General features: G+C 57.2%; 1 protein-coding gene across 5 annotated transcripts in view; it reads right to left on the bottom strand.

Annotated features, from left to right (window-relative positions):
- Positions 1-3,598: 3,598 nt before the first annotated feature.
- NADSYN1 (NAD synthetase 1) overlaps positions 3,599-14,852 on the bottom strand; it is a 31,906-nt gene continuing 20,652 nt past the window's right edge. For 4 of the 5 annotated variants that reach the window (XM_006210734.4, XM_015244823.3, XM_072970515.1 and 1 more), the window contains 9 exons: positions 14,396-14,498; positions 13,814-13,982; positions 12,738-12,873; positions 11,971-12,077; positions 10,303-10,434; positions 9,889-9,958; positions 5,800-5,928; positions 5,066-5,242; positions 3,599-3,827 (listed from right to left, as the gene is read on the bottom strand). In XM_006210734.4, the coding sequence (XP_006210796.1) occupies positions 3,780-3,827; positions 5,066-5,242; positions 5,800-5,928; positions 9,889-9,958; positions 10,303-10,434; positions 11,971-12,077; positions 12,738-12,873; positions 13,814-13,982; positions 14,396-14,498 (1,071 nt within the window). In that variant the 3' untranslated portion in view covers positions 3,599-3,779. Of the gene's footprint in view, positions 3,828-5,065; positions 5,243-5,799; positions 5,929-9,888; positions 9,994-10,302; positions 10,435-11,970; positions 12,078-12,737; positions 12,874-13,813; positions 13,983-14,395; positions 14,499-14,852 lie in introns of those variants that run through there. The other variant, XM_072970517.1, reaches the window with a different exon arrangement.

The raw sequence follows: 14,852 nt of genomic DNA, 5'->3' as shown, positions 1-14,852 counted from the left end.
CCACCCCTTGCCACCAGCCGGACAGAGCTCCCCGAGTCAGCAGCCCCAAACAGCTCCTTCACTGCCTCCTCGTCATGTGGAAACTGAGGACAAGCAGCCGGAAGCGGACTTCTTGGCACAGGAAACCGACTGTCCACGCTTCAGGCTTTTGAAACCTGTTGTCAGACTACTCTCCTGGAAGGGGCGGGGGCGCTGTGAAGTCGCACCCCCAGCCTTGGAGAGTCGATTTTAACCTTTGCCTCACTGTTAGGATTCCGCTCGCCTTCAGTTTTGGATAACTGGGGCTGCCACATCCCTTCCAGGTGGAGGCTGGTCCTCGAAAATGATGCGCCTTGTCCTTGGCCCATTTTCCTGGCATGTTCTGGGGTCTAACTACTCTGTGTATGGTTTTGCCCCCCGATGTCCAATGGCTTGACCTTGTAGGATGTGCTGTCTCTCTCAAGATGCTCTGCTTTTGTCTTTAGAATTCCAGCGAAATAAAGCTATGTGGACCAGTGCTGCCCGGAAAGACAACATCCACCCTGGCACAGGCTGGCGGCCTCGGTAAACACGCGCTGGGGTCTCCGTGTGGCCCCCAGGCTGCTTTGGTCGTTTGAGTGAAATGTTTTAGCCAAAACACGTAGGACCATCCAGCGGCGAGAGGCAGGCACTCGCGTGTCTTAGTTCTAAGGAGCCGCCCCCGGAGAGTCTGGGTTTGCTCCGTGTCGGACAGGCGGCACCGTTGCCCTCACCTTGTCTGTGTCTGGGTCTTCGGGAAGAGCCAGGACCCCACACGACACATTTGTGCTGCAGAGAGGAATCCACAGCTTCTCACTAGCTAAGCTCTGGGGACTGTTTTATAGCCGGGGGCGGGGGGCACTACCTTACAACTGGGAGGCACCACTACTCTGCAGCTGGGGGACGCGACCTTGTACGCGGATGACCAGAGGCCAGGGTCCGGGGCCCTGAGAGCAGCAGCCTCCGCAGGAGAACGTTCAGGACCCCGACCCCAACCGCCTGACGAGGCTGCCCTCAGGGTCCCCGCTCCCCTGGGACGGGGGGGAGGGGGCGGGGGGGCAGGGCACAGCCATTAAAAGAATGACTCAGCAATTAGCACCAAGGTGGCGGAAGATCCAGCACCCAGCAGACCTTCTGTTTTGTTTGGTTTTGTTTTTACTTTAGTTTGAAATGGTTCCATGCTCCCAGGAAGCTGCAAACACAGTACAGAGGGGTCCTCGTGCCCGCCCCTTAGTTTCACTTCTTGCCCAACTCAAGTATGCTATCAAAACCAGGAAACTGACATTGCTTCAGTCCGTAACCCTTATGCAGATCTCAGCAGTGTTACATGCACTCGTGCGTGTGTGTGTTTCGTGTGCACATTTGTGTAAACATCACCACCAAAAGATACGTTTGTGACTGATCACAAAAACATCTCCCTCATGGTGTTCCCAGTTCCCTCTCCTACTTCGTTCTTTTAAGAAAAGTGTTTTTAAATTGAAGTACAGTCAATTACAATGTGTCCATTTCTGGTGTCCAGCACCATGTCCCAGTCATGCGTATACATACATATATTCATTCTCCAATTCTTTTTCATTAAAGGTTATTGTAAGATATTCAATGTAGCTCCCCCTACCTCATTCTTAACTCTGATAGATCAGTTTTGGAAAGTACATACCTAAGAATTTATTATATTTAAAGTCTGATGAACATTTTGCCAGCTAGGCAACCCTATTCATCTCAATAATTTAGGCGTAAATCTCTTTTTAGGAAATGCAGCACCAATCTGCAATTATACATTCTTACAGCTACAGTGATTTTATTTATTTACCATATTAAATGCTTCCTGTGGGTGATGCCTCGCCCTATACAGAGGAGAGGAGGAGTAAAGGCAGATGAGGAGCAGCAGTCTGTCCGAGAGGGGCTTTCAGGCGAAGTGACGTCACCTTCCAGCAAACCCTGAGCTTCAGCACCCGCTCAGGGGCACACAGTGACTGCTCAGGGCCCTTCTAGGGGCCAGGGCAGGTACCACGCTGACCATCAAAGGGCAAAAAGTGGGCGGTGGCCCAGTTCCTGGGGCCCCCAGCCCCTTCTCCAATGTGCTTGGAAGAACCCTCCCACTTGCCAGCATATGAAGTTACTGAGCCCATAAAACTAACAGCCTCACACCCCGGGGTGGCCGAGCCCACGCTCTGAGGTCACCAGTCTCCCTTTTGACTGAGACGCCCTATGCTCGGTCTATGGAGTGTGCATCTCCCTGAATAAATCCACCTTCACTCTCCTTCGGCTCCTCTTGAATTCCTTCCTGCGCGAAGCCAAGGACCCTCACTTTGTGGGCTGAGTCCCAGGGACTCGCCCGGGACCCAGGTCACAGCCATCCTCTCGTGCCTGCTTGAGACGGAGGCTCCCTGACCCCGTTTCCAGCACATGTGGTGTGGGAGCTGGGACCTCCCTCCAGACCAGGGTCTCTCACAGTTGGCTCGGTCACAGGCTGGAGCCCAGGGTGGGCGGGGCTGCAGGTGGGGTGGGGGCTGTAGACAGGAGGATGTCACTCCTTTCCTGGGAGTCAGCAAGGTGGCCATCCTCCCCAGGTCACCTGCAGGGTGTGGACACCCACACTGAGGGTGCCTGGCCGTCGCCCCAGGTGACAGTCATCTCGGAAGGCGAAGGGCGGCCCAGTGTGAGCGTCCCGCTTCCTTGGGCGCTTGCACTGAAGAAACAGAGAAGACACATGTGCTGACTTCCTGCTGCATTCGAACTCGAGAGTTTGCGAGACTGGAGCTACAGCACCGCAGGGCAGGGCACAGAGGAAGCCAGCGCAGAGAGACAGGGCTGAGGAGCGTCAGGGGAGGAGAGAAACAAGTTCCAGCGTGTGGCACAAGCCCTGGTTCCGGCCAGCCCTGCAGCTTCACTCCCCCTGGACTGCTCAGCACATCAACCAATAAATTCCTTTCCTTGTTCACCAGGTTGTCTTGGGTAAAGCTTTTGGTAAATCCGCTGCAGAAAGTCCAAGCTCACGCAGCTTGCAAATGTTCCTGGGGAGTCCCGGGAGTTCCTGAGGGGTCCAGCTGTGTTGCTTGGATCCAAGGCTGGATCTTCCTCAAGGCCCACAACCAGAGCCCAGCTCTTTCCTCCTGGCCCACCCAAGCATCGCCCTGCTCAGCTCAGTTCCGACCCATGACAGTGAGACCAAGACGGACAGAGGAAGACGGTGAGGACAGCGGGCAGCCTGCCTGCCACCCAGGGGCCTCTCCCTCGGGCAGCACGTCGTGGGGGCAGGGACTGATGACGGCCCAGCCTGGCCCTGGGCACGTGGGACACAGGCCCATCTATATCCCTACAGGTTTCTGCCCTCAGAATGACAATGACGGTGCCCAGGAAACAGAAATCAGGGAAATGGGCTGGTTTCTGGTGAGAAGAAGCATGAGCAAGGACAGAGGAAGGAAGGGGCCGCTCTGCAGAGCTACAGAGACTGCAGGGACGGGTGAGGGGCGGGGAGACGCGCCCCAGAACCGGGGCCTCCTCCACCCCTGCCTGGAAAGCTCCCCCTCAGCTCCGGTGAGGGCCAGGGGCAGCGGGGCAAGGCACGGGGGTCGGGAAAACACTCGCATCAAGACGGGAGTTAAGAATCACAACCTCTTTATTTCAGCCTTTTTTAAAGGAACTAGATTGAAAAGATCCGTGTCCTTGAAATACGTAAAACGCGCTGCTCTGGGCAGGAGGGGCTGAGCTCATGGCCACGGTCACGGTCACCAGAGAGGCAGATCCCCGAGGCAGGGGAGCCCTCCGTGCAGGACCCGGCCTCAGTCCACACCATCCAGGTCCTGCTGCCTCCTCTCCAGCTGGAGAACCTGGAATTCATGAGAAGACAGCGTCACCATGCAGACCCCAACAGTCACATGGTCCAACTACACCTATTCACCCCAAAAGAGGGCCGCAGTCCCGGGACTGGAAACGCTGGTCATGACACAGCGTCTTCACGGTACTGAGGCGTGGGCGGGCCGAGTCTGGGGGACGCGCCTGGGCCCAGGCGCCGTGGTCGCTGCTGGGCCAGAGATGGCCGGCGAGTCCCATCTCCACCCGCGTGCGTCTTCTAAGGTTTCTGCACCCGCGGACCTTCAGGCTGACGTGGGGGAACCCACTTCCGAGTGTGTCTTGGTGGGAGCCAAGCCCCCACCGCTCCCTAATTCTTTGCTGGGGGAGGGGCCGCCCCGGGCAGCCCTGGACCCTGCCCACTAGGCGCAGGAGCGCACACCCCACCGCAGACGCGGCCACCAGAAACGCCTCCAGGCGGCGCTGAGGTTCCCTGGGTGGGAGCCACCGCCACGGACGCGCAGTGCTACCTGGGCTCCGTCCCGGCTTACACGCCACCTCCTCATGGACGTCCCCCCCCCATTCTCTAGTTCATCGCTGCTCTCGTCCCAGTGTCTCGCTTTCATGCGTCCTGTGCTCACTGATCGCCCATCCTTCTCCTTCTCCCCTCAGAGGGCGGCCGGCGCTAGGGTGGGGCTGTCCCCCACTCTCTGTCGTGGAAAAGGGAAGGTGAGAACGACCTAGACTTGCCTCTTAAACTGATCTTATTCCTCCTTCTTTTATTCTATTATTAATTAATTAGAAAAAAAGGCAGGGGGAGCAGAGGATATAGCTCAAGTAGTAGAGCGCATGCTTAGCACGCACAAAGTCCTGGGTTCAACCCCAGTACCGCCTCCAAAGGTAAATAATAAATAAGTAAATAAACTTCATGACCTCCTCCCCCCAAAAAAACCTAAATTAAAAAAAAATTTTTTAAAAGAAAGGAAAAGCAGATGGTTTAGAAACCACGAAGCCAGCTGGACAGCCCCGTGGTCTGGAGATGACCGGGACTGGCGCCACGCTGACGCAGTGACCCAGACCGCTCGTTTCAGCATCCTCAACGCCGGGGGTCCAGCACGGCCGAGCCAGCACGTGCCAAGCTGATGGACTCGCAACACACTGGCTCCTTTGCAGAAAAAACGGCGGTAAAAAAAATGCCACCGTGTGTCTTAACAAGCTTTTCGGTCCTGGATGGAGGAGATTCATTGCAGAGGGTGCCCGCTCCTGCCGCAGGTACCTGCTTGTCTATGCAGCGGAACTGCCAGGGCCAGCCGGTGTTGTACAGAAACGGCCGCAGGTCGAACCTGTTGTCATCGGGGCTGTAGCTCTCGGCGTGGTAAGCGGGGGTCAGCGTGGTCATTTTGTGTCTGTTCATGGAATACTTCGAGAAAAACCGCTTCACCTTGTCTGCCACCTGGTGGGGGGCAAGGGACGCACAGGGCGTGAGGTCCGCAAAGCCAGCACGACCCCAGTCTGGTGGTCTTGCCAGCACCCCTCCCACCGTGTTCGGATGTTCCCAGGGCGGGGCTGGACAGATGCTGTGGCTTGGGAGGGGTGAGGGTGGGTGGCAGGCTGAGCTGTGAGGGATCCAGGTTCCCGAGCAGGGGCCCGGGAACGTGTACTTCACCAGGCTCGTAGACGGCGCCGTGGGGACGCCCACATCTGCTGGCCGCAGCCCTAACAAGCCTGGCAGCTAGCAGAAAAGCAGGGACATTCTGACCTCAGAGTGTGCCCTCTGGCCCCCAAACTGGGGAGGAGCCGGCTGGTCACCATGCGGCTGAGCCCCACGCAGACGGACTCAGCCAGGGCACAGGGAGGGCGCCCAGGGTGCCGGGAGCTTAGAGCCGGGCTGTGGTTCCCGAGAGAGCGAGCACGTTACCGTTCTGAGGTCACACCGTGGCCACCTGTTCCTGTGAGTCAAATCCAGCGCCGCGAGGTGACCTTCCCTGCCGACCCCCGGGGCAGGTGTACCTGTCGGGGGGTGCAGACGTCCCTCCACATGACGAGGAGTTTGCAGAACATGCCGTAGGGCCCAGTCTTGGCCAACTTCCGGAGCCTCCCGTAGACCGAGAGCTCTGCGTACGTCATCCCCATGTCCTCCTGCGAGGCCACATGGTGATGGCGAGTCAGCGCTGGGGGGAGCGTGAAACTTCTTCCTGAGACGAACCAAGGCCCAGGGAGGGGAGACCCTCCAGAAGGGCCACGCGTGGACACAAGGGTTCTCTCCCCAGCACTGACGGGCCAAAAACAAGGTGACATCCAAAAAAAATGACTCAGAACCAGACACCTGGTTTTGAAGACTGGCATGGACTGAACTGTGGCCTCCACAAAAGATGTGTCCACGTCTTGAGCCCCAGGACTGACAGGTCACTAATTTATTGGGAAAAAGGGCCTCTGCTGATAGAATGAAATTAAGGACATTGAGATGAGACCACCACGGATTTAGGGGCAGAGGGGCTAAATCCAATGACAGGGGTTCTTATAAGAGACAGAAGAGGAGAGACTCAGACACACAGAGAGGCCAGGCAACCACAGAGGCAGAGACTGGAGCCCAGGGGCGCCTGGAGCCCCAGACTCTGGAAGAGGCAGGAAGGCCCCTCCCCTGGATTCTGACGTCCAGAACCGGGGTGGGGGGTGTGCAGCTCGGCTGTTTTAAGCCGCCTCATGTGCAGTGTTCCGTTACAGCCGCCCCAGGTCACCAACATGAGGACACTGCTGGGCACTGGGCCCCAAGTGAACTGGCCCTGTGCCCTGTACCAAGAAGCCCACTTAGCTTAAAGACGGGGGTCTCCGAGAAGACAACAGGCTCATGGAAATCTGGCCATGTCAGAGGCCGTGGGCTGCCTCGGCCCTGCTCAGGAGTCGCCGTCACACTGAGGGTTACTCGAGCCGGACCCCTGCTCTGTTCCTCAGCATTTGCCCCAATCCCAATCAGGGGGACAGATGGTGACGCTGGCCTTCCATGACACAGCGGGACAGCCCTCACCTCCAAGCAGGGGCAGGAGGACCCCTCTGCCCACCTGGCCTTCCCTCAGGCCTCAGCACCAATGTCGCCTCCCTGGGGAGGCCTGTCCTGACCCCAGCTTAAGGGACGCTGGCACTATTGGGTCAGCCAGGTCGATTCTGCCGACAGACCCAGCTACCTGGGGCCACCACGGTTACTTCCTGTGGTCTGTCCCTCCAGGGGCGTGAGCATTTCAGGGACCGTGACCTCGTCTCTCCCGCCTGGCTGAGCTCCGAGCCTCCGACGGGCCCGGTACGGGGGTCCCTTTGCCGCTTTCTTTTGCGTGAAAAGAATATTTTCGAGCGACAGTAAATTAAATTAGTTATTATTAATTATTACTGATTATTAATTATAAATTAATTATTATTTAATTAAATTCGCTAATTTATTGAATTAGAGTCGATTTATAATGTGTTAATTTCTGGCGTACAGCACAGTGATTCAGTGACAGATTTACATACATATATGCATACAAATATACATACATCTTCTTCTTCATATTCTGACTTTTTTTTTTTTTTTGGTTGGGGGAGGTCATTAGGTTTACTTATTTATTTGCTTTTAGAGGAGGTACTGGGGATTGAACCCAGAACCTGGTGTATGCTAAGCATGCGCTCTACCACTTGAGCTATATGCTCCCCCTTCTTTTTCATATTCTTTTTCATTATAGGCTATTACAAGGTATTGAACATCGTCTTCTCTAGTAACATTTTGATTCCTTGAATTCAACAATCATAGTTGGAGACTTCAGTTCTCCACTTTCAATAATGGATCGAACTAGACCAAAAAAATCAACAGGGAAACAGGAAACTGGATGACACTGCAAAGCACTAGGCCGACAGAAACCCCGGGACGTGCCCCTCAGCAGCCAGAGCGACAGCCTCTCGGGTGCGCGTGGGGCAGTCTCCAGGACAGACCGCACACCAGGCCGCAGAGCGGGGAGACCGGACGGAGGCGGCTCCGACCGGGACGGGGCAGGCTTCAAATTCAACGTCAGAAACGCGCGAGTGCGGGAAACCTGCACCAGCCACTCCCAAATAGCAGGAGGGTCAAAGCAGCAGCCCTGAGAGACGCTAGGAAGCACTTGGACTTGAACGAAAATGGAGACACAGGAAACCGAAACTCAGGGGCGCGGTGACAGCAGTGCTAAGACGGAAATCCACGGTTATCGTCGCCCATCGGAAAGGATCTCTAGTCAACAACCTGCCCTCCCGCCCACGACACTGGGAGAGGAGCATGAAGCCTGACGCAGAAGGAAGGAGACCGTGCAGCTGGAGAAGAGATCAAGTGCACGGGGACTAGGAAACAACAGAGAAAATCAGCTGTGTTTCTGCGCCCTGGCAGCGAGCGGAGGGAACGATGCCACGCACAGCACTATCAGCAGGAGATACGTTCAACCAAAGAAGGGCGCACTGACACGCTGAAGAAGACAAGACGCTGTTGAGCGGCATCAAAGGAAACCTAAACGAAAGGGAGGATGTCTCGCATTCACCAGTCAGAAGGTGTAATATTCCTACTGAGGTGGCAATTCCCCACGTGACCCAGCAATCCCACTCCTGGGCCTGTGTCTGGGGAAAAGGCCAAGTTGAAAAGACACTGCACCCCAGCGTTCACAGCAGCACTGTTTACAACAGCCAAGACATGGAGGCAACCCAAGTGTCCATCGACAGATGACTGGACAAAGATGATGTGGTATCTTTATACAGTGGAATGCTCCTCAGCCATAGAAAGAATGAAACAATGCCATTTGCAGCAACATGGATGGAACTGGAGATCGTCATTCTAAGTGGAATAAGTCAGACAGAAAAAAAGAAAAATATCGTATGACACTGACACGTGGAATCTAAAATATGACACAAATGAACTTATTTATGAAACAGACGCACAGACATGGAAAACAAACATGATTACTACAGGGGAAAAGGGCTGGGGGAGGGGTAAATTGGGAGTTTGGAATTAACAGATACACACTACCACACATAAAACAGGTCAACAACAAGGTCCTACTGCCCAGCACAGGGGCGTACGCTCAATACTGCAATAAACCATGATGGAAAAGAATATGGAAAAGAACATGCATATATATGTGTGACCGAATCACTGTGCTGTACACCAGAAACTAACGCAACATTGTAAATCAACTCTACTTCAATAAAAAAAAAATAAGATGGTAATTTCCACCAGAATGATCTACAGAGTCAAGGTAATTGTTAAGAAAATCCACACTGGCCATTTTTTTTTTGGATAGAAACTGACAAAGCTGAGTTCTAAATTCATATGGGAATTCAAAGGACCCAGGATAGCCAAAACTCTTCAAAAGAGTAATGAAGTATGTGGACCCACACTTCCTGATTTCAAAACTTGGCGCAGAGCTGCAGTGGTCGAGGCAGCGTGTGGCTGGCATTAGGCATATGGACCAACGGAGCAGATCCAGAAATAAACCCTCATGCTTACAGTCAACTGACTTGCAGCAAGGACACTAGACAACCCAATGGGGGGAGCCAGTCTTTTCACCCAGAGGGGCCGGGACTCTGGATACCTGCCAAAGGGGATGAAGGCGGATCCCTTCCTCACACCGCACACAAAATTAACTAGACCACAGAGCCCGACGTCAGGGCGAAAGCCATACAACTCTCGGAAGAAAATACAGGGGTGAATCTTTGTGACCAAACGAACAGAGGCAGGAAAGTCTGCTGTCATGGATCTTAGGACAGTCCAGGACCACTTCCACCAGCACCCACTAAAGCTGCAAACCACAGCCTCTGGCCAACCAGTCCCATTCGAAAGGCCAGGATGGGATGGAGAACACCTGAGGGACCTCATTCTTTGTCCTCACTCTGCCTCACACTCACCTCATCACCCCAACTCCGGACCCTGACCTCGAGAGCCCTGCATTGAAAGGTCAAAGGCCAGCAATGGACTGACACTGAGCCCCTGCTCCCAGGCCAGGAGCTCAGCAATGGAACACAACTCCTTGGGGCAAGAAGGAGGCAGTGAAAGAATCCAGGAGAAGGGACGTGGGGAAAGAAGCAGGGGGACAAAGCCCTCACCATTACCTCGTCTGTCTGGGACACCTGTCCACTGGCCAAGGGCTCCAGTTCAGCAGTGGGCGGGGCTACCAGGATGCTGCGGCCGAGACACGCAGAGGTCAGTTTCAATGCCTGGGTATTAAATCAACTCAGCAGGTACCATCAGAGCATCAGGCTCTGCTCAGAGGTGGAGGGCTGCACAGACCTCCCTGCCTTATGATGGGTGCGGGGGAGGCTGCCTGGTCCAGCCAGAACCAGGGGACCTGGGGTGCTCTGACCAGAAGGAAGGGGGTGCCTGGTCACGAGAAGGGCAGGACCACTTCCATCAGGCGATAAGGAGCCGTGGAAGGTATCTGAGTGGGGCGAGGGCGGCCGGCTGCACTGAAACCTGCACCCAACGGCTCGGGGACCACAGCCGTGGTCTCGCAGGTGCACACACACCTCTGCAGGGCGGGAAGTGGGAAGCTCTCCATGCAGAACTGGACGAAGTCTTTCAGGTCCGTCTTGCTTATCCCACCTATGGGGTTGATGTCTGCACTGGAGCAGTCATACTTGGTCAGGTAGCCAAGGAGGCTGCAGCGGGAGACAGAACATGGGGTCTGATGCAGCGGGGCCGAGGGGCTGCAGGTTCCACAGACTTAGGGGCCTGGCCACCCAGTCCCTCGGGATCCAAAGGCTGGCTTCCTCCAGGGGCCGCAGAGCCAGAGCTTGGCAGATTTGAGGGTCCTGGAGCAGTCGGATGTGCTGGGGCAGGCAGCGGAGGAGAGGTATCCGGCATGCCAGAGGAGACGTCTGGGCCGGGAGACAGGTTTGGGAATGACCAGCAGCCAGTCTGAGAGGGGAGGGCCAGCGCCAGTGGAGTGGAGAGCGGAGGGACGGAGGTCCTTGGGAGGGCTGGCAGGACCTCAGCGCATGTGGGCCCGAGCCCACAGAGCGGGGCCCGCTCCCCACTCCTGGATCCCTCCTATGGGCAGACTAGTCCCCCAAGATGCCCACGTCCCAGTCCCTGGAACGTGTACACACTACCCAGGGCAAAGGGGCTTTGCAGATGTGGTTAAGTTGAGGACCCGGACATGGGGTGGTGACTCCGGATTATGGGGTCAGCTCTACATGTAATCACAGGGGTCCTTCAAAGTGGAAGAGAGGGGCAGGGGTGGGGGTCAGAGTTAGAGGAAGCTGTGCTCCCAGAGGAAAGAGACAGAGATTCTGCACTGCTGGCTTTGCACACAGAGGAGGTGGCCACAAGCCTAGGGATGCTGGGGCCTCCGGAAGCTGGAAAGGGCAAGGAATGGATCCGCCCCTGCAGCCTCCGGGAGGAACCAGCCCCCGACCCCTCGCATCTGGCCCAGTGAGATCTGCGCTGAGCTCCTGCCCTACAGAACTGAGAGAGCACGTCTGTGTTTGAAGCCACTGCCTCCATGGCCGCTTGTCATGGCAGCCCCGTGACGCTCATACACCCCTGCGGTGGGTCCATCCCTCCCTACCTCCCCACCCCTGCCCCAAGCCCGCCCGCCTCCGAGGCCATTGCTCAGCAAGCCACTGGGCCGGCTGCCTCTCCTCGGTGGCGTCCTCACTTTACAGGGCCCTCCAGGCTCTGTCTCCTGCCTTTCTCAACACCCCCCACACGCACGCTTAACGCCCACCATCAAGAACAGCCGCTTCCTCCCACCTGCCTGCCCCTTGTCTGGACTGACGGAACCACACCTGTGCCGCGGGTGCCACCTGGTCCTTGTCCCTCCTGCAGTCACACAGCTGACCTTTTCCCACTGTCCAAGAGGAAGTCCCACCCCTCACCGCTCCAGACTCCCACGAGGGTGCAAGGCCAGGGTGTAAGACCCCCCAGGTGTCAGACGCGGAGGACTGAAACCCTGTGTGCCCGAGTGGGGCTCCTTCAATCAACCTGAGGGAGTGTCACTCCCTGTCCCGTTAAAGGGACGGCCGGTGGCAGAAACAGGGCCAGGATTTACCATCTTCATGTCACCCCGTGCCTCTACCACCCTCAGCTGCTCTCAGAGATGCATCAGGAGCTAACAGAGTGTCGGGGACAGACCCTGCAGGACTGGCCTCGGGCCACCCCGGAGACCCTTTCAGGGCGGGGGCCGTACGCACCTCTCATCCACGTTGGCGGATCCGAGCACGAGAAGCCCGCCTCGAGCGCCCCGAGACCAGAGGCTCAGCTGAGCGAAAAGGTAGGCGACGACCATCCTCACGCGCGCCTGGGCCACAAGAGGGCACGTTACCGCGCAGGGCGGGAGAGGGTGCACTTAAGGCCCCCTCCTGGCGCAGCTCAGAGAAGGGCTCTCCCCGCCACCCCACCACCTCAGGAGAACAGGAAGGTAAAGCAACGCAGGAGCTTCAAGTGTCCAGAGGTCTGCGAGCCCACGGCTCTCCCCCCGGGGGTGTTGCTCCTGCGTTCAGTGCAGAGATGGGAGGACCAGAGAGAGCTTGGGCGGTGATGAGACCAGGCTGTAAAGCCAGCTGGGAGAGACCTCGGCCCCTCCGGCATTTCTGCAGGAGGGGAAGGCTACCTGCGCCCGCAGACAGGGGACAGAGAGATGGACAGACCCCAGCAGCTGCAGCCCAGCCCCTCTTCCCCTCCACCAGCTGGCCAGGGTCCAGCTCCCCTGCTGCTGCCCGGGCGGCAGGGCAGAGTCTGAGCCGCTCCCGGAGATGCAGAAAACGCACAGATTGCCCGCACTCACACAGACTCATGCAGATGCACGTATATTCACACGCTCTCACCTTCCTACTCCAACACACGCCCAGAGCCCATCCTGTCCAAGACGCTGCCTGATCCGTCTCTAACAAGCAGGCTGCAGACCCCAGCACTGACCCCTACTCGGCGCGGTGACAGCGGCCCCGTCTGGGACCCACACCTGCACGTTCTGCAGTGCCAGGTTCTCCCGGCTGCTGCCTCCGTGAATTGCAAACAGAGGGCTTTTCCCCGTCACCAGGCTGAAGATGCCCACGACGGCCTTCACGGCTGGATCGATGTTGAGACCGAGGTGGTGGCTGGAAGGGGAAAGCAGGGCTGTGTGTACGGTGGGCACACAGAGCACAAAGCCCACCATTGTAAAGTGCACAGCTCAGCGGCGTTTGGTACATTCATCGTGTTGTGCAACCACCACCTCTAGTTCCAGAACCTTCCCATCACCCCAAAAGGAAACCCCGTGCCCACCAGCAGCCACTCTCCCTCCCCCTGCTCTCAGCCCCTGATGACAAACACACTTTCTGTCGCCATGGATTTGCCTGTTCTGGGCATTTCACAGAAGTGGAACCACAAGTCTAGCTGTCCTCTGGAGTCTGGCTTATTTCATTCGCATCGTGACCTGTGTAGCACTTCACTCCTTTTAAGGCTGAATAATATCCCCTTATACGAACAAACCACATTTTAAAAATCTATTCAACTGCTGATGGCTATGCGAGTTGTTTGGCTGCTGTGAACACGCTGCTGCAGATGTGGGAGTGCAAACCTCTGTTTGTGTCCCTACTTTCAATCCCTTTGGGTCTGCCCCCGGGAGCAGAATTGCTGGGTGGGGGCCAGTTTTGGGCTGAGCTCCGCATACAGGATGGGCAGCTCCCCGTTTTACCCTTGGAGGCAGAATAAACGGGACATTCCGAATGGAACCAAGACGCCCTCTCTCCGCCACCCTCAGGTGCAGGGACCGCCGCGTGGGAGGGGCAGTGGGGGAGGTCACTCCCCCAGGATCCACGTGCTCCCACGTGGAGCACATGAGCCCACAGGGATGCAAGGAAGGGAAGGGGGTGGAAATCTGAGACGCGACGAGGATCGGGGAGCACTGACAGACGGCTTCCGGAAAAGCCGGCTCAAACCAAGAGAGCAGAAGTGTGCTTGACACCCAGTGCTCGCTGACTCACACGTGCTGTCTCAGGTGGGGCTTCCCGAGGTCACCGCCACCTGTCCGTGCCCAACGCCAGTGACTCACCCTACCTTCCGATCTGCTGGGCCAGCTCTTTGGCCCGGTCGCACGTCTCCTGGGAGGAGTTCTCGCTGGCCATGTAGCAGGTGGTCAGAATGCGTCCACAGAGCTCTCGGGGGTCCTGGGGTGTGTAGCTGGGCTGGTCCACGATGGTCCGGACGTCGGCCAGCACGTCCTGATCTGAAAACCATGGGACGGAAGGGCACATGCTGTGTGCGAGGTGCCTGCACAGGTCAGTCCCTCTGCACCGCCCGGAGGCTCGCCAGGTCAGCATCACGATGCCTGTTTCTCAGTTGTGTACACTAAGGGAATGGTCAGCGTCACCGCACAGGGCGGGAGGATGTGACCTGGGTTGCCTGACTCCAGAGCCCCTGTTCCTTCCACGGGGCGGCAGGCATCTGTGGCCTGATGGACATGGCCACATGGGTCCAAAGCCCTGGAAGGGACTATTTAATGGCCTCACTGTCCCCAGACTTGGACACGTAAGCATGTCCTCACTGTGATGCTCAGGGCCTGGGTTTTCCCTCTGCTCCTTCCGTGGGCATCCCAGCGGCTCACCCCCCAGACCTGCTCGGGCCATGAATGCCACCTACTTCCGTCCTTCACAGCCTCACAGACCTGGCGGCACATGGAGTAGACGAGGCAGGCGGTGGCCGCGCTGTCCACCCCGCCACTCAGGGGCAGCAGAAACCCCGCCTGGAACAGCCAACCAAAGGCGGTGTGAGCAGAGCCTCAGAGAAGCAAGTGCCCAGAGAGGAGCCCGGCTCCACCCGCAAACCCTGATAAGCGCCCATGAAACGCTTCCACTGTGGGGGGAAGAAGGATGCCCCGCACGTCTCAGAGTGGACCTTCCAGGAGGCAGACAGCTCCGCTGTGCAGAGTGTCTAAGGCCGAGTCTCCGTGGGAAATGACAGACGCGCGTGACCACAAAGCTAGCAGGACACGGGGAGTCTCGTAATCAGCGCCATCAGACGGGGCCCCAAAGATGGAGCCGAACCTCAGGACACGTGCCCTCTGGCCTCTGGCTAGGGGACACCAGGCTCCCAGCTG

The sequence above is a fragment of the Vicugna pacos genome, chromosome 10 (genome assembly GCF_048564905.1).
Source record: "Vicugna pacos chromosome 10, VicPac4, whole genome shotgun sequence".
Classification (NCBI taxonomy): Eukaryota; Metazoa; Chordata; class Mammalia; order Artiodactyla; family Camelidae; genus Vicugna; species Vicugna pacos.
Note: the sequence above shows the minus strand (reverse complement) of the source record. Positions and strands in the feature narration are given on the sequence as shown.